This window comes from Prionailurus viverrinus, chromosome E1, assembly GCF_022837055.1.
Source record: "Prionailurus viverrinus isolate Anna chromosome E1, UM_Priviv_1.0, whole genome shotgun sequence".
Taxonomy (NCBI): domain Eukaryota; kingdom Metazoa; phylum Chordata; class Mammalia; order Carnivora; family Felidae; genus Prionailurus; species Prionailurus viverrinus.
Window position 1 is genome coordinate 27,603,381 of NC_062574.1, and position 18,893 is coordinate 27,622,273.

General features: G+C 38.6%; 1 protein-coding gene across 5 annotated transcripts in view; it reads left to right on the plus strand.

The window, feature by feature from the left end:
- TRIM37 (tripartite motif containing 37) overlaps window positions 1–11,734 on the plus strand; it is a 130,096-nt gene extending 118,362 nt beyond the window's left edge. For all 5 annotated transcript variants that reach the window (XM_047832398.1, XM_047832400.1, XM_047832396.1 and 2 more), the window contains 2 exons: window positions 8,984–9,094; window positions 10,456–11,734. In XM_047832398.1, the coding sequence (XP_047688354.1) occupies window positions 8,984–9,094; window positions 10,456–10,538 (194 nt within the window). In that variant the 3' untranslated portion in view covers window positions 10,539–11,734. The remainder of the gene's footprint in view (window positions 1–8,983; window positions 9,095–10,455) is intronic.
- Window positions 11,735–18,893: the final 7,159 nt, after the last annotated feature.

Here is an 18,893-nt window from a genome sequence, read left to right on the forward strand (position 1 = left end):
ACAGGCTCCAGGCTCTGAGCCATCAGCCCAGAGCCCGATGCGGGGCTCGAACTCAAGGACCGCGAGATCGTGACCTGGCTGAAGTCGGACGCTTAACCGACTGCGCCACCCAGGCGCCCCAACGTTTATTTATTCTTGAGAGACAGAGCATGAGCATGAGAGGGGCAGAGAGAGAGGGAGACACAGAATCTGAAGCAGGCTCCAGGCTCTGAGCTATCAGCACAGAGCCTGACGCGGGGCTCGAACCCACAAATGGTGAGATCATGACCTGAGCTGACGTCGAATGCTTAGCCGGCTAAACCACCCAGGCGCCCCAGCCAGGCACCTGAAAAGGATTTTTAAAGTGAAGTATTGATTGTTAAAATGTTAAGAAATAATAATCATTTCTTGACCTTTTGGCTTGGATCAAGTATAAAAAAAACATTAAATAAATATTTTGATTAAAAATCTTTATAGAAAGGACCTGTAGGTATTAGCTAGGTACTGTGCATGGATGGATGGATGGATAGTTTATAAATTGCAGTGACTTAGGGGCGCCTGGGTGGCGCAGTCGGTTAAGCGTCCGACTTCAGCCAGGTCACGATCTCGCGGTCCGTGAGTTCGAGCCCCGTGTCGGGCTCTGGGCTGATGGCTCAGAGCCTGGAGCCTGTTTCCGATTCTGTGTCTCCCTCTCTCTCTGCCCCTCCCCCATTCATGCTCTGTCTCTCTCTGTCCCAAAAATAAATAAACGTTAAAAAAAAAAAAAAATTGCAGTGACTTAAATTTTTATAGCATGTACTGGAATTATAGGCCCCTTTTATTCATTCAGCATATGAAATTTCTAATTTGCCTATCATACATTTGATGCTGGTGAAAAAGTTATTCTTCCTGAACCTGCTGTTTAGTTCAGGATTTCTTTAACTTGTCACCATCGACATTTCGGGCCAGATGATTCTGTGTTGTAGAGGGTTGCCCTGTGCATTGCAGCATCCTTGGTTTTTAACCATTAGGTGCCAGTAGTACCTCCTCTGACTTACAATAACCAAAAATGTCCCCTGGGAGGCAAAATCATCCCCAGTTGAGAACCAGTGGTTGAGTTGAATGACTCAACTAGGGATGACCACTTTCTAAGAATCATTTGCCAGAGTAGATCATAGTTTCCTATGGGTACAAGGTATAGTTCTCAAGTATGCTGGTGGGTATTGTGTTAGTGGTGGTAGGAGGAGGGCAGGGAGGGCAATTGAAAACTGGTCAGGTGTCAGACCAGTTAATAGCCAAGAAAGAATGACGGGTGCTGTGATAAAAGTATATAGGGAGCTCAAAGAACAGGTGTGTAATAATAAGAACAACATAATATTTACTAAGTCCTCATTATCATTAGAGACTGCTAAAGGCTACCAGATTTACCTTGTTTTTTCAGTACATGCCTACATGATAGTTACTTTATTATCTTGATTTTATAGGTGAGTAAGCTCTAGTCTGGAGATGTAACTAAAGGGAGCCAAGATGGCAGAACAGCATGGAAGTTTTTTTGTGTGTCTCGCATCCATGAAATAGAGATGTAACTTACCTAACCCAAAGTCACAGAGTTAATAAATGGAAGGGCCAGAATTTGAACCCAGAGCCAGTGCTTTTTAGTAACCTAGTTCACCTTCAGAAAGATGATCCTAAGGGATGAGTACAAGTTAGTCAGGTGAAGATTAGTGAAAGACAGGGCCAGGATGGAGACAGATGACAGAACTTGAAGCATTACATTGTATGTCCTAGTTACAATTCGGAATTTGCATTTTGGGGTCTAAGCAAGAAGTAAGATAATAAAATTATGTTTTAAAATTTCTGTTCTAGGCACATTGTGGGGAATGGATTTGGGGTGGGGAAATGGATGTGGAATTAGGGGCAGGAAAACTGGTAAGAAGCAATGTTAAATTAATGTAGGTGCGAAGATGACTTTTACTTAATTTCAGCCTTAAACTCGTAAGTTAACATTACCTTAGCAATTTTTCTATGTAAATAGCTACTTGGCACCAAAAACCCTGAAACTTTTTGACAACAGTTTCATTTCTTATTTAAAGATAATTATTGATAGCTTATCATAAACTAGAGAAAGGCATTTAATTGTCCACCTTTAGGGTCTACCATGCACTTTCAAGTCTTTCAAATTCTGATATTTAGAGTAAAGTAGTCATGTGACCCAGTGATATATAAGGAGCGATATGATATAAAGAGCTCAGCACTGAGTAAGAAAAGCTGCTGTAAACATGCCAATCAACAGTGCCACAGAAGTACATCGTTGCAGTTTGTTGGGACCTAAACAGCTTGTTTACCGCTGGAGTTCCAGGATAGGCAGTGAGAAGAAAACTAATGGATGAGGCTGGAAAAAGGGAATACAGTGGACAAAAGGAGCTCTGAGCCTTTTGGAATCTACTTTGTGAGAGGAGGAGAGTGGGGCCTTGCTGCTGTGGTAATATTCTATCAGCAGAAGCAATTCTCAAGAAACCTTTATTCTTTATACTTATAAGCCTTGGTAGGAAGTCAGCAAATGGGTTTGTCTTGTATCCATGCTTAGGAGACACAAGGCTCTTATTTGAGCAGAATACCTAAGACAATTTTCTGTGTCAGATTACTGTGGGTAAGTCATTCAGTCTGTCTGTCTATCTGTCTGTCTGTCTCTCTCTCAAATCTTCCTAAAGAAACTTTAAGGGGTGCCTGGGTGGTTCAGTCGGTTAAGCATCTGATTTTGGCTCAGGTCATGATATCACGGTCCATGAGTTCAAGCCCCGCGTCAGGCTTTGTGCTGATGGCTCAGAGCCTGGAGCCTGCTTCAGATTCTGTGTCTCCCTCTGTCTCTGACCCTCCCCCATTCATGCTCTATCTCTCTGTGTCTCAAAAATAAATAAACATTAAAAAAAAAATTAAAAAAAAAAAGAAACTTTAAAATAAAGCATTGTTTGTGTTACTGGCTGGGAATTTGGGACTACTAAGGAGGTCTGTTAAATATATTTGCCCATCAATGATATGGTCTTCTTAGACATGACAGGCATTAGAGCTTTTTCTAAGTGGGACCATATGGGACAACCTTACATTAATCTTGTCTTTAATGGCCTGATACTGAAAAGGTTGACACTACCCATATCCCTGTCAATGCTGCTGCCAGTTGATACCCTCCCTGCAGAATTCTTGTAGGTAGACCAGTGTCTTCCTTGTGCAGTTTAAGACTGGAGAGAATATGCTCTGATTGAGCTCCTATTGAAGTAGCACTAATCTCTTTCAGTTAAGTCAAGGCTGTCAATATATCCATCCCAGGGAAAAGCCATGACATGCCTGTTACAAATCTTACTGGCAACCTGTCTAAGAGAGAAATACAGTTTGCTACTCCAGCATAACTGATCCCTTTTGGGATATCGGTTAAGAGATTTTTATGTAAGTTAACAAAAACTCAATTCGCTTAAACAAAAAGGAAGGTATACTCTCATATTAACATGAAGTCTCACATAACTGTGGTAGGGCAGTTTCAGGGTTGGAAAACTTAGATGTTCAGTGTTCTCAAGAACTCATTTTTTCCCCATCTTCCCCATCAGAGCACCTTAACATCCTCTTATATCTCATTAATCACTGGCAGAAAAAGGAAACTTGGCAAAGTCTATAAACATTTGGTTCTCCTCCTTGACCCATTCCATGTGGCCATATGGAAGAGGGAAGATACCAAACAGCAGTGAGGTTCTGTATTAGAAAGGAGTGAGGCAGTGGTGCCCAGTGGCTTAGTCGGTTAAGCATCCGGTTCTTGATATTGGCTCAGGTCATGATCTCATGGTTCATAGGTTCAAGTCTGTTTTGGGCTCTGCACTGACAGCGTTGGAGCCTGCTTGGGATCCTCTGTGCCCCTCTCTTGCTTACTCTCTTTCAAAAAATAAATAAACATTAAGAAAAAAGAAAAGAGTGAGGCAGGTAAAACATTAGTGTCAGTTGCACCAAGTGGTTAATATATTTCCTAAGCATCTGAAATTTGAGCACCCATCAATAAGGGAGTTAGAACTAAAAGTACAGTACTAACAGTACTAAGCATATAGTGGATGCTCAAAAAATGTGGTAGGTGATATAAAAATATCCTACTTCAAATTTCACTGTAAGATGCAGATTTTGTTTTCTGCATTTAACATCTCTGTGGCATCTTACATTTAATGGTATCTTATAATTACTATCAATGAAAGCCAGTTGTCTGAAACCCTATAAACACCTGGTAAGATTAAGAAAGGTCAAGTATTCCGACTTCTTAGAGTTGGTAAAATATCACTAATTTGCTTAGGTAGGCAGTGGGTAGACATTGCAATATACGGGGCAAGGCACAGCATATAGCTTGTGGTCTGTTGACTGACAGCAGCTAATTTCATTTTTAAAAACAATGAAAGTGTTTGACCTTATGTTCACTCCCTCTCACTTATTTAAAAAATTTTTTTCTTAAGTTTACTTACTTATTTTTGAGAGGGGTGGTGGGGGAGAGAATCCCAAGCGGGCTCCACACTGTCAGCAAGGAGCCCAATGCAGGGCTCAAACCCACAAACCATGAGATACCAAGAGTTAGGCGCTTAATTGGCTGAGCCACCCAGGTGCCCCTCCCTCTCACTTATTTAAAAAAAAAAAATTTTTTTTAATGTTTATTTAGTTTTGAGAGAGAGAGAGAGAGAGAGAGACAGAACTTGAGTGGGGAAGGGGCAAAGAGAGAGGGAGACACAGAATCTGAAGCAGGCTCCAGGCTCTGAGCTGTCAGCACAGAGCCTGACGTGGGGCTGAACCCACCAACCATGAGATCATGACCCAAGCCGAAGTCGGATGCTTAACCGACTGAGCCACCCAGGTGCCCCCCTTCCCTCTCACTGATTACAATAATTTATGCAGGACCTGTTGACCCAGTGTTGGGTATGGCCAACTATTAAACTAGAGGTCAGGAGACCAATTTTGCTTTCTCATTACATTCACAAAGCTAGGGAACTTTCTTAAGTATGTGTTCGTGGCCCTGTTTGGTACTATATAAATAAATAATAAGTTTATACTACACTTCATAGGAATCCAGTGAGTGGTATTCTAAGAAATAGGAAGTTTGGGGACCAAAATAATTCCCAACTTTTAAAGATATATAATGAATAAAGAGTTTGAAAGATTTGGGGAATTCCTGAGAATCCAGAGAATGATTTCCTTGTTTGTGAATCTGTCAGGAATTCAGAAACACTAGTTCTAGATCAAATTTATGCCTTTGCCTGGAATTTCAACCCACTTGTATAGTGGGTTTTAGTATTTTCAGCAACAGTTCCGTGAAGGGCCACAAGGTGGAGGTGGTGCTTCATGGAAGTAGCTGGTTTGGTCTCTAAGGAAGAAGTATCGTACTTTGCTTTTTATAGCAGGAAAGTTTTAGTTCTCTTTGCTGAACAAGGAGATTTCAAAAATGTCCATACACCCAGCCTATGTCTTCTAAATATTTAAGGGAGAAATAGTACTACACAAAACTCTTCTTGGAAACAGAAGAGGAAGAATTCACTGGTAAAGCCATTTGGGGCTATAGTTTTCTTTGTTGGAAGTTGTTTTAACTACAAGTTGTATTTCTTTAGTAGATAAAATACTTATTCAGGTGATCTGTTTTTACCTGAGTGACCTTTGGTAGTTTGTGTCTATCAAAGAATTTCTTCATCTATGTTCTTAATTTCATGAGCATAAAGTTATTATTTTAATGTCTGTAGAATCTGTTGTGATGTCCCCTGTTTTATTCCTGATATTAGTAATTTTGTTCTCTTTTTCCTTAGTCTCCTTAGAAGCTTTTCAATTTTATTGATGTTTTTAAAGAACTAACTTCTTGTGTCACTGATTTCTTTTTCTGTTGTTTCCTGCAAATTTTATTTTTGTTCTGTATTTCCTTTCTTTTATTTGCTTTAAGTTTATTTACTCTTTTTTCTGGTTTCTTAAAATAGATGCTTAGATCATTGAGACCTTTTACTTCTCTAATGTAAGCATTTAATGGTATAAATTTCCCTGTAAGCACTGCTATAGCCACATCTCCCAAATTTTGATATGTTGAATTTTTATTTTCATTCAATTTAGAATGTTTCATTAATTTTGGAAAAATTTCTGCTATTTTCTCTTAATGCATTGTCTGTCCTTTGTTATTCTTGCTATCTGTGGCAGTCTGTTTGACACCAGTGGAATTATTACCATTTATCCCCTTATATTTTAACTGCTTTTTAATGATATTCATTTTTCTATTTCTTTAATATTCTGTTTAATTTCCTTAGTTCTGTCTTTAAGTTTGCTAACCTCTTTTCCAACTTTGCTTAAATCTATTAATATTTTAATTTTAATGACTATATCTTTCATTTCTGGAAAGTCTGTTTAGTAATTTTTTAAGTTTCCTTTCTCATATTAAACAGGTCCTTATTTTAATTTATGAAAAAATCATGGTATTGTCCTTCTATTTGTGTATTTCGCTTGACTCATTTCAGGTGGATTGCCCGCCTTTTTTGTTTTGTAAATTTTAATTAGAACACACCTTTCTAAGAATCTTTTTCTGCCTCATCTACCCCTCCCCTGAAAAAAATTCATCCCCCCCTGTGATAATTTATGACCTGGATTGTGGAAGCTTCCCTCCAGAGAAGCTTTTTTTTTTTTTTTTATTTTAAGAGTATTCACAAGCACTTCTATATCTGCTCTAAAGTCTTTGTTAGTTAGATACTTCCAGCATCTCATTCATTTCAGCATTGATGTTTGTTGATTGTCTTTTCCTAGGTCTTCATATGCTGAACTCATTTTGGATTGTATCCTGGATTCTTTTTTTTCTTTTTTAATTTGAAAGAGAGAGAGAGAGAGAGAGAGAGAGGAAACATGAGCAAGTGGGAGAGAGGGGCAGAGGGAGAGGGAAAGAGAGTCTTAAGCAGGCTCCACACTGGGCTCCCAACACAGGGCTCCATCCCATGACTCTGGGATCATGACCTGAGCCAAAATCAAGAGTCAGACACTCAACTGACTGAGTCACCCAGGCACCCCGTATCCTGGATATTTTTAATATGTTATGAGATTCTGGATCTTATTTAAATCTGACAGTTTGGGGCACCTGGGTAGCTCAGTCAGTTAAGCGTCCGACTTAGCTCAGGTCATGATCTCACGGTTTGTTAGTTCGACCCTGTATCGAGCTCTGTGCTGACAGTTCGGAGCCTACAGCCTGCTTCAGATTCTGTGTCTCCCTCTCTCTGCCCCTCCCTCGCTCCCTCTCTCTCTCAAACATAAATAAACATTAAAAAAAATTTTTTTTATGTTAAATCTGACAGTTTGGTGGTACTTCAAATTCTGGTCTACACCAATATACCTGTTCCTATTTACTTTTCAGTACCCTTAAAGAGCTGCTTCATGGATTCTGTCCAGGTTTTATAGCTTCATTTAGTGGGAAAGATGGAATGGAATGTGCTTATTACTCCATCTTACCTAGAACCTTTACTCCAGAAGATTTTCCATTTGCTTTATTCAAATAGCACTAGCTCCTGACCAATTTTTATATTAATTTCCTGAGACTTAAACCTCAACTTTAAATCCCAAACCTAAATTAGGCACATAGGCCTTAGTTTGAATTCTGAGATCAGCTGAGCCCAGCAGAAACAGACAGGAGACTGTATTCCTATACCAGTAGGCAGACTTTTTCTAGTCCATTCTTTCAATAAGAACTTTAGCTTTATGCAGGGAAATAAGTTTTAGTCATTCAACTCCCTTTCTGTGGTGGGTCCAAGGGAATATTAAAGATGTTCACATCTAAATCTTGGGTTTCTGTGGCATCTGACCTGTTAGTTTTCCTTACCTGTTTGTTTTGGTACCTGTGTATTTCTCTTCTTCTTCTTTTTTTTTTTTTTAACATTCATTTATTTTTGAGAGGGAGATACAGTGCAAGTGGGGGAGGGGCAGAGAGAGGGAGACACAGAATCTGAAGCAGGCTCCAGGCTGTGAGCTGTCAGCGCAGAGTCCGATGTGGGGCCCGAACCTACAAGCCGTGAGATAATGACCTGACCTGAAGTTGGAGGCTTAACCAACTGAGCCACTCAGGCACCTCTCTCCTCTTTCTTTTAAATGGGCTGTTCATTAACATATATTTTTTTTATATTTTCTTTAGCATGTATAAGGGTTTATAGCAGGAAGATTTCCAGATTTTCTTGGTCACTATCTTGTTGAAAGAGAAGCACTTTCTATAGAAATCTTCTTTTTCTTTTATCTTGTTTTAAGTTTATTTATTTATTTATTTTGAGACAGAGAAAGGGAGAGCACAAGTAGGGGAGGGGGTAGAGAGAGGAGGAGAGAGAATCCCAAGCAGGCTCCACACTGTCAGCTCAGAGCCCAACAGGGTGCTCAAACTCACAAATTGTGAGATTACGACCTGGACTGAAATCAAGAGTCAGATGCCTAACTGACTAAGCCACCTGGGTGCACTTAGAATATTTCATTTAAGAGTCAGTTGATGTATATAAAAACAAAATTGGAGGCCGAAATGGGATAGTAACTCATTTATTGCTAAGAGTTTTTGGAATTTCTTATATACACGCATATGTGTAAGTATAACCATGTATTTATATAACATTTATATGTTTTAGGCTAGAAACGATTACATCTATATTGAATCAGGATTAAAAGTTTCTATTATCTCTTATGACTCTCGAAAAAACTGTTTGCTTTGGAAAAAATATTCTCAATATAATGAAATTAATGCTGGTTTCAAATTACTACTTGCAGATACTTTCCACTACTTGTGGAAAGGGCAATTTTAATCTTTGAGAACAAAAATAAAACCACTGCTCTAAATAACTAATGAGAACTGAGGTTTGTGTGGTTACTTTTTATTTGTTTTGTTTGGTGTCTTCCACTGTCTTGGGATCTAGGGTAAAATTCAGTAGGAATCTCAGTTTAGTGGGCGAGGAGACTTTGTTTTCCTTTCACTAGCAGTGGTTTCATTTCAGAAACATGTTCTCCCCTTCTTTCATGCCAGGAATGAGCAGTGACAGTGATATTGAATGTGACACTGAGAATGAGGAGCAGGAAGAGCACACCAGCATGGGAGGATTTAACGACTCTTTCATGGCACAGCCCCCAGATGAAGGTGTGGCACATGATCTCATTTCACAGAGATTAATAAAACCGTCTCTTCTGCTGCTATTGCTGCTGCTTCTTTTGCTTCTGCTGCTGCTTCTCTGCTGTTTCTGCTTCTTTTTCTTTTTTAATTATTGTCTTTTGTGAAACAATATTCTATGGGGTAAATTAAATGGTGAGTACTGAAAAAATGTGCTAGGTACTGTTTGGTCAGATACCTGCTGGATACTACTTAATGGAGCGGGCTCAGCAACCTGCTCTGGTATATAGCCTGTAACCTAAGAATAGCATTTATGTTGTACAGAGCTTTTAAAAACAAAAACAAAACTGAGAAGACTTTTCCATAGAGGCAGTCTGTAGCCTACAATACCTAAATATTTTCTATCTGCTCTTTTGTAATAAGAAAATGCTTATCAACCCCTGGGGAGGGTTCAGATGTTATTAGATGTTAGGAGCCTAGCTTAATAAGGAAACTTTTTAAAAGATTTTTTTTCTGACTTCTTAGAAATGCATTTAGTTTATGGAAGCATCATTTTTTAAATTTCCTCTTCCTCCCAAAATAGTTTTAGGAATAAAACCCACTGAGATAAAGTCATTGTTAGTATTTTTGTTTTGTTTTAGGAGTACCACATAATGATTTGATAGTATGTATGTATTGGGAAATGATTAACACAGTAAGTTTAGTTAGCATCCATCACCCATTACTAATATTTTATCCAGAGACTTTAATGATCAGTCTTAGCATTCCTCTGCAAGATTTCCTGGATGGCAACATTGTTAGGCTTATGCCAGTTTTCGGCATTACAATTTTACAGATTTCCCTGAAGTTCTAGGTTTTTTTTTGTTTTTTGTTTTTTGTTTTTTGTTTCCAAAATAGAGCTGAGCAGTTGATGGTTTTTAGGTATTATGACACTGTTAGTAATTTTCTTTTTCTGAAAGAAGCAGCTAGATTTTGGGCACGTTATTTTGAGTGCTGATGGATTTTTTAGTGATATTTGCATGTGCAATTTAATTTGCCTTAAGATACATTTTAATGTTTACAAAGTCAGTCTTCAAAGTATATACATCATCATCATTTCCTGTTCCTTTCTTCAGCTGCTCCCACAGTGTCCCCAGGAGAACAAAGTTAGGCAGTGACTTTCATCTTCTAATTATGGGTATTACACATTTTACTTTTTCCTGTTTTTTTTTTTCCCTTTGTGCTTGCTTATACCTGATTCAGATAACAAATTTTCTATGAAGACAGAGGTTTGTCTACAACCCACTAATCTTTATCACTTAACTAACATGCTTAGGAAGATCACTTAAAGACATGGAAAAGAAAATACTGGTCTTTAAAAACTGTTATCTGCTTTTAATTTTTTATCTTAGATACGCATTCCAGTTTTCCTGATGGTGAACAAATAGGCCCTGAAGACCTCAGCTTTAATACTGATGGAAACAGCGGAAGGTAATTTTCAAATCCAGAGAACTGACTTGCAAGCTACCTTGACCCTGAGATTTGCTGTAGTCGGTGCTCAATTTGTCATCGGTCAGATAATCAGATTTGGTCTTATTTTTTTTCATCATCTCTACCTGAAATAGTATTTCTGAAACTTTAGAAAGTAGCACAAGTGTAGTATATGACATTAGTACACAGGACAAAATTAGCAGTGTGGGAAGAATTTTGTGTAATGTAATGAATTAACAGTGTAGTCCTCAACTAATTTAGTAAATCAGTATATTCCTAAAAGGCAGTTTGTCTCCTGCAATAGAAAGGTGGTTAACTGCCGGACAGTGTACGTAGAGACCGTGCATGCGCTCAGTAACTTGCTCAGTCTCGGTACTCCTCTATCCTTGGCTAGATTCTCAGTTGTGTTTAAATGACCACCTTTATAGTTTGGGTTTTAATCATAGTTTATAGCTTCATTAATGCCTGTAAATTAGGGAAGAGAAAAATTACTTATGTATAGATTCTGCCCTGTAGATACTTTATGTGAATAAATAAAGCAAAAGTAGACTGAATCTCCTCTTTGGAGTATGTTGGCTGACTACAAGTTAATTTATTTATCTTTTCTTGTTTGTTCAGGTGTAGACACACTGATTAATGGCATAATCTTTCTATTATATGACTTTTACATACAGAATTTTAAATGAGTTAAGTTCATGTGAATTGGTCATGTTCCATATGAACACACGGAAGATCATTTACAATTATTTCAGTTTTTCCTGCCTTTTATTAAACAGCTGTAGTGCAACAAGTATTTTACAGCCCTCTTGTCTCTTTTATTTTCATTAGTTGGACATTGTTTTCAGTGTCAATATGTTTAAAGATTCCTACACATTGCACAGTGGTTTACATGAAACTGTGGTATAATGTTTACTTTCATACTTAATTAGCCCAAAATAATTGCCAAACTTTCCATTGTGCTCCTGGATTTGTGTTTGAGCTGCTATAGCATTTGTGAAAAAATACACTGAAAGTTGGCAAGAGACTATTGAAGAAGCATGAATATAATACATGTGAGAGGCATCTCCTCTACTTATATTTTACTTAATGAAGATTGTTTGCTTTTCCATGTCTACTGTCTTGCCAAATTCTGTGATTCATGGTTGGCTTTTGTTCAAAACAGGTCGCACTTTTTGTTAATAAAATGAACTTGAGAAAATATTATGCCTCTGCAATTTATTAAAAGTGGGACAGGAAGCCCCTCACCCTTTTTTTTCCTATTCACATTGCCTGTGTACAGTTGAGGCTGTTAAGCTCTATAGACTGTTAGTAGTAAATGCATGAGGAAATTAACACTTACTTATATTTTATACTCTTACACTCTTGGTAATATATATGGTTGCTTTTTCTCCTTAAAAGCTAGTTGGAGGGGCGCCTGGGTGGCTCAGTTAAGCATCTGACTTCAGCTCAGGTCATGATCTCACGGTTCATGAGTTTGAGCCCCACGTCAGGCCCAGTGCTGACAGCTCGGAGCCTGGAGCCTGCTTCAGATTCTGTGTCTCCTTCTCTCTCTCTGCCCCTTCCCCATTCATGCTCTGTCTCTCTCTCCCTCTCTCAAAAATAAATAAACATTAAAAAAAAATTTTAAAGTTAGTTGGAAATATTTAAGTACTATAATCATATGAGAAGTAAAAATTTAGCATTCACTTACTAACATGATAGTGTTGGTGTAGTGTCATGTAGTTATTAGGTAGTTTATCATGCAGTGCTCTAAAACATAACTAATACATTCTTTAACACATTTCAGTATTTCTTAGATAGAAATGTTTTTCGGTTTATCACGTTTTGTTGACATTTTTTTAATCCTACTTTTTGTTAACCTCTATACTGCATTGTAATAGATGAAGATATAAAGCAACAATTTTGCACCGTTAGTGTTGAGGGCAAACCATTGTACGGATTGATTAGTAGATTTTTTTTTTTAATGAGGTTCATTAGTTGGAACCCGCAAACACAAATATGTTTGACTACGTTGAATCTCTCACTGTTAGCAGCTCTTTCTTCACTTTTATTTGATATAGAACTCAGTGCTTTCCTGTGTATCTTTATAATTTTATTTATTTTTAAAATATGGGAAACTACATGTGGTTAAGAACTAAGAGAAGCCTGAGAGTAGACTGCTCATTTGGGAAAATTTACTTGTAAAGCTTCTAGCACACATGATTTAATCATGAGATTCTCTTAGGTCATTAACCTACAGGGTAGCATTTTGAGGTATCTCTCTTTCATTTATTGGGAGGATGTATACTTTTTTTTTTTTAAGTAGGCTTCATGCCCATTGCAGAGCCTAAAGTGAGGCTTGAACTCACAACCCTGAGATCAAGACCTGAGCTGAGAACAAAAGCCAGATGTCTAATTTACTGAGCCACCCAGGTGTCTGGATATACTTTTTAAAATCATAGATGTTCTTAACCTTTGCTCTTAATTTTCATGACCTTGCAGTTTTTTTAGTGAGTGGATTCCCTAGAATAACATAGTGATATTTGGATCGTGGTACATTTTTGTCTTAAGTATTTTTCTAGCTCTTCTGATGCTTTCAGGCTACGTATAAAAACAATCAGGAGTGCTCTCCTTATTTTGGATGAGTTGAGAGCTGGTTTAGACCATTTTATTTAAAAAAAAATTTTTTTTAATTTATATTTTGAGAGAGTGCAGGTGCTAGTGGGGGAGGGGCAGAGAGAGGGAGAGAGAGAATCTCAAGCAGAGCCTCACATGGGGCTTGATCTCACAAACCCAAAGATCATGATCTGAGCTGAAGTTGAGTTAGATGCTTAGCTCACTGAGCCACCCAGTTTCCCCATAATTTTTTTTTCTTTTTTTTTCATTTTTTTTTTAAATATGGGGCTTCAACTCATGACCCTGTGATCAAGATCTGAACTGAGATCAAGAGTCAGACACTTGAAGTGCCTGGGTGGCTCAGTTGGTTAAGTGTCCAATTCTTGATTTCTGCTTAGGTCATGATCTCACAGTTCACGGGATCAAGCCCTGCATCAGGCTCCACAGCTGGTGGCACAAAGCCTGCACGGGATTTGCTCTCTCCCTATCTCTCTGCCCCTATCCCACTCATGCTGTCTCTTTCTGGGAAAAAAAAAAAAAAATGAGTCAGGGTGTTTGGGTGGCTCAGTCAGTTAAGCATCTGACTTCAACTCAGGTCATGATCTCGTGGTTTGTGAGTTTGAGCCCCAGGTCGGGCTCTGTGCTGACAGCTCAGAGCCTGGAGCCTGCTTCAGATTCTGCGTCTCCCTCTCTCTGCCCCTACCCCACTCGCACTGTGTCACTCTCAAAAGTAAACATTGGAAGAGGAAAAAAAGTCAGATATTTAACCCACTGAGCCACCCGGGCAACTGAAACCCTTTTAAATTAGTAGGATTTAGTTTACTTTGATAGCACGATTATTTTCAGTTGTTACAGCTGTAGGAAAATTGGAAAGTATTTGGTTCTTTACACTTGCACAAAAACTTTGTAGGGAAAATATTTGAGCTTAATTGTATTCTCATGTATTTTAGGAAGCTAACTTATTCGTATATTCTGAGTCCATATTTAAGAATAAAGTCTATCTCTTGAAAAGCAAAAAATGCAAGGTTCTAAAGAAATGATATTGAACCTGCCCTCCTGGTATAAAATTCTCTGTTTTGTAATTAAAGTCGGAAACATGTTGTACCAAAAACCAAGAACAAACTGGTAGGTAACTAAAGGACAGAATGAGTACTCAAAAGCAGTTCCATTATGGTGAAGAAAATGATGCCTATTTTGTTGGGCTCCAGTTCACTTCAAGTAATTTTGTTTGTGAATTATAAAATGGTAAGAAATAGGCAGCATATATAAATTTTCAGTCCATTGAGAAAAATGGGATTCAGTTAACAAGTGTCTGCCATTCTCTCTAGGTAGACAACTACCGTCCTTGAGCCAAATCCCTACGGCTGTTTATTTTTGGAAACAAAGTGGTTTTGGAACATATTAATATCCATTCATTTATAGTTTGTCAGTGACTGCTTTTGCCGTACAAAGGCAGAGCTGAGTAGCCGCTAAGGAAACCTGTTGGCTCCAGAGCCTCAAATATTTACTCTCACACCCTTTACAGATAACAATTGCTGGCTTCTGGTCTGTTGATATTAATGGGAACCTCATGGTTTTTTTAGAATAGAACGTTTCGGTTTGAAAAAGCATGATTTTTAAGTCAAAAAGGTGAACAATTTGATTAGTTTTGTGTTTACTTTTGTATGGGGTACTGTCCTGTTCTAGAATCATAAGAAGGCTGAAAGGGGCACCTGGGTGGCTCAGTTGGTTTAAACATCTAACTTTTGGTCTCGGCTCCAGTTATGATCTAATAATGGTTTATGAATCTGAGTCCCACTTCACGCTTTGCGCCGTCAGTGCAGAGTCTGCTTGGGATGCTCTCTCATTCCATTGCTCTTGAAGACCAAACAATTTCAAAGGTGAAGGACCTGTTAGCATTTAGTAGTGCTGGATCTTTTTTTTTTTTTTTTAAATGTTTGTTTATTTTTGAGAGAATACGAGCGGGGGAGGTGCAGAGATGGTGGGAGACAGAAATGGAAGCAGGCTCCAGCCTCTGAGCTATCAGCATAGAGCCTGACACAGGGCTCGAACTCACCAACCACAAGATCATGACCTGAACCAAAATCAGACGCTTAACCACCTGAGCCTTCCAGGCACCCCAGTAGTGGGATCTTTGAAAAATATAATTACTTTCCCAAATTCTAGTTGTGTTATATATAGTAAGTCTGCACTCAATTCCTCAGTGGTGCCAGGAAATCTTCCCTCTTCCTTGGGGTGATATGCCTGCTTTGGCTATGCTAGACTTTAGGTAGCAGTAAGAGGAGGAGAAGGCATAGGAGAAGGTACCAGTTCCTTTTCCCTCTTCTCATTGGTTGTTCATGATCTGGTCTGCAAGAGCAGACCCCCCCTTTCACTCCCATTCTCCTACATGTAGCTGTCATCACCTACAGTCTGTGCAAATCATGAGTAGTGGACATAAATTTCCAATGAGTTCCTCTACTGTGCTTCTACTTTCTGGCACTTTGTGTATCTTTTAAGTCTTTTCCTTCCACCATTACCTTGTTTCACTATTTTTTTTTTTAAGTAAACTCTACCACCAACTTGGGGCTTGAACTCATGACCCCAGATCAAGAATCCCTTGCTCTACCATATGAGCTAGCAAGTGCCCCCAGTATTTAGTATTTTTATTTCATGTTTCTTTCCTAGAAAATTTCTTCTTAATGAATATTTTCTCTTAAGCCAAAGGATATAGCAGTTAATGCTTGCAGTGTGCACAAACGTGGTTTCTGGACAGCTTTGACCAACTGTGTCATTGAATCCTTAAGTAACCTTTGAGGTAGATGATTTGTGTGTCCTACCCATTTGTCAGAGAAACATGCAGTTTAGGGAGGTTAGGTGATTCTCTGAAGGTTCCACACCAATGGCAAGGATGGAATGAATTGCTGGTCTGGTACTTTTTTTAGTTCTTCACACTTGAACCAAATCCAGCATTTTTATACCTAATAATTTTAAAGCTCCAGATTTTCCTATTTTTTTAACTTTTATTTTGAGGTAATTTTAGATTTACAAAGAGATGCAAAAGTCCTGACAGAGTTCCCATATACCCATCATGCAGCTTACTCAGCTTCTGCTTTTGTTAACATCTTCTATAATGTTTATTTTGGGAGAGAAAATGCACACATGTGAGCAGGGAGGTGAAAGGCAGAGATAAAGGGAGAGAGAGAATCCCAAGCGGCTCTGTGCTATCAGCGCAGAGCCCGAAGCAGGGCTCGATCCCACAAACCACGAGATCATGACCATAGCTGGTATCAAGAGTCGGCTGCTTAACTGATTAAGCCACCCAGACACCCCACCAGTTATTGTATTAATTTCCTTTTTCTGTTCCAGGATCCAGTCTAGCATCCCACATTGCATTTAGTTGTCATGTTTCTTTAGTATCCTCTGGTCAGTGACAGTTCTCAAGTCTTTCCAGTTTTTCATGACCTTGATATTTTCGAAGAGGACCAATTATTTTATAGAATGTTCCCTTATTTGGGTTTGTTTGATATTTTCTCATATTTAACTGAGATTAAGCATTATTGGGAAAACTACCACAGATGTGATATGCCCTTCTCATTGCAGTGTATCAGGGGCTATATATAGTGCAGGTATTTATTATTGATGACACTAATCTTGATTAGGTGGTCAAGTTGGTGTCTGCCAGGATTCACACTATTTATTTACAGTTTTTCCCTTTGTAATTACTAAATATTTGAGGCAAATACTCTTTCTGCTTAAACTCTTACTACCTTTAGCACCTACTGGTGGATCTTGCCTACAACAATTATGACTGCAGTGTTCTAATTGTTTTCTATTTCCCTGTTCCTTATACATTTATTATTAGAATTTTGTAAGGAAAAGTCCCTTCTTTCCCATTTAGCTTTTTACTCGACCACTTATTTATATCAGTGTGCACTCATGGATATTATTTTATTCTTTATGATCCAGTATGTCATTATTTTAAAGTTCAGTTCTAGTTTTGGCTATTGGAAGCTCTTTCAGGTTAGCTTTTGTGTCCTTTTGGTATGTTTCTTCCTCCTCCTTTCCCTCTTCTCCCCCCACAAGATGCTCCAGGTTCATCTTGTCTTTCCTCTGCCTCTTTTTATGGACAGTGGTATTTAAAAAGTAAGATTGGAGTGTTAAGGTGTGCATGTTGTTTCTGGAGTGCTTCTGGAGTGTCACTGCTTCTAGTCCTTATCAATGGAGAGAATAGGAAACCACCTGTATACTTAGTCATGCGAACATCTCTATGTCTTTGTATATGTATGTATATGCAGATATGTTTTAAGAAGATAAATCATGAGTCTGTAATTGATGCCTACAACACCAGTCCCAACTCCATAGTGTTCATTATAGCCTTCCCTTTTATTATAGCTTTCTCTAACAGCCTGTCTCTCATTGGCTATAGTATATTTATTTTTTAAATGTTTATTTATTGGTTTTGAGAGAGGGTGTGTGTGTGAGCAGGAGAGGGGCAGAGAGAGAATCCCAAGCAGACTCTGCACTGTCAGCACAGAGCCCCATGTGGGGCTTGATCCCACCAATCACAAGATCTCGACCTGAGCTCTGAAATCAAGAATTGGACATTCAACCGACTGAGCCACCCAGGCGGCCCAGCTACACTATATATACTTGTTTAACTGTAATATATAAACCAAGTAGTTTCAGAACTGTTGACCTACCTATGCCTTTGTGAGGAACAAGTTTACCAACTACAGGGCAGTGCTGATTTACAGTTTTTTGTTTTTAGCCTTCAGTATCCTGTCACTTTCCCAAAGTTATTTAGGTCCTAAGATTCAGAGTTACATTCATTCTTTTCTGCACCATCCTCTTCAGTGTGATTAAATGATTCATTTGTGATAAAGTAAGATTCATCTGTTATAGTCTGCATTTTGTCCTCCCCACATATCCTGGTTGATTTCTAAATTTACATACATTAAAATTTAGTCTTTGTGGTACAGTGCAGTTCTGTGGGTTTTGACAAATACAGAGTTGTGTATCTGCCACCATAATAACTGCATACAACAGTTCAGTTACCCTCAGAGTTCCCTTGTGTTAAGTAAATCCTTCCCACTGCCCCCCACAACTCCTGGCAACCATGATCTGTTCTCTGTTCTTTTAATTTTCCCTTTACCAGAGTGTCATAGCCTTTCACTTAGCAAAATGCATTGGGTTTCATCCATGTTGTATGAATCAGCACTTCCTTTATTGCTGAGTAGTAGTTCACTGTATGGGTGTACCACTGTTTACCCATTGAAGGACATTTGGGTTATTTCCAGTTTAGGGTGATTATGAATCTTATAAACATTTGTGTGTAGATTTTTGTGTGAACATGAGTTTTCATCCTCTAGAGTAATATATGCCTTGGAATGGGATTGCTGGGTGTGTGATAAAGATCTGGCTGGTCTTTGTCTCTGGTTCCTGGGGTGCATACTCCATGGAATGTCCTGAATGATAGAATTGTCTTTGTTGTTTATGGTGGGTCCTGATAGCTTATGCTAATGAGATAATTCAGGATGGGGGCTGGCATGTTAGAAAGACTGATCATGTGATTAGAGGATTGGGGTTCATAGTCACTTGATATCAGCCTGAATAGTTCAGGCTCATTGCCAGTGAGTCTGTCATGCTTACTTTATGAAATCCCAATAAAATCTCTGCATACTGAAGCTCAGATGAGCTTCCCCAGTAGGCAGTACTCTGTATTGTCATCCATAGTTGTTTCGGGAAGATAAAATGCTCTGGTGGGGCGCCTGGGTGGCTCAGT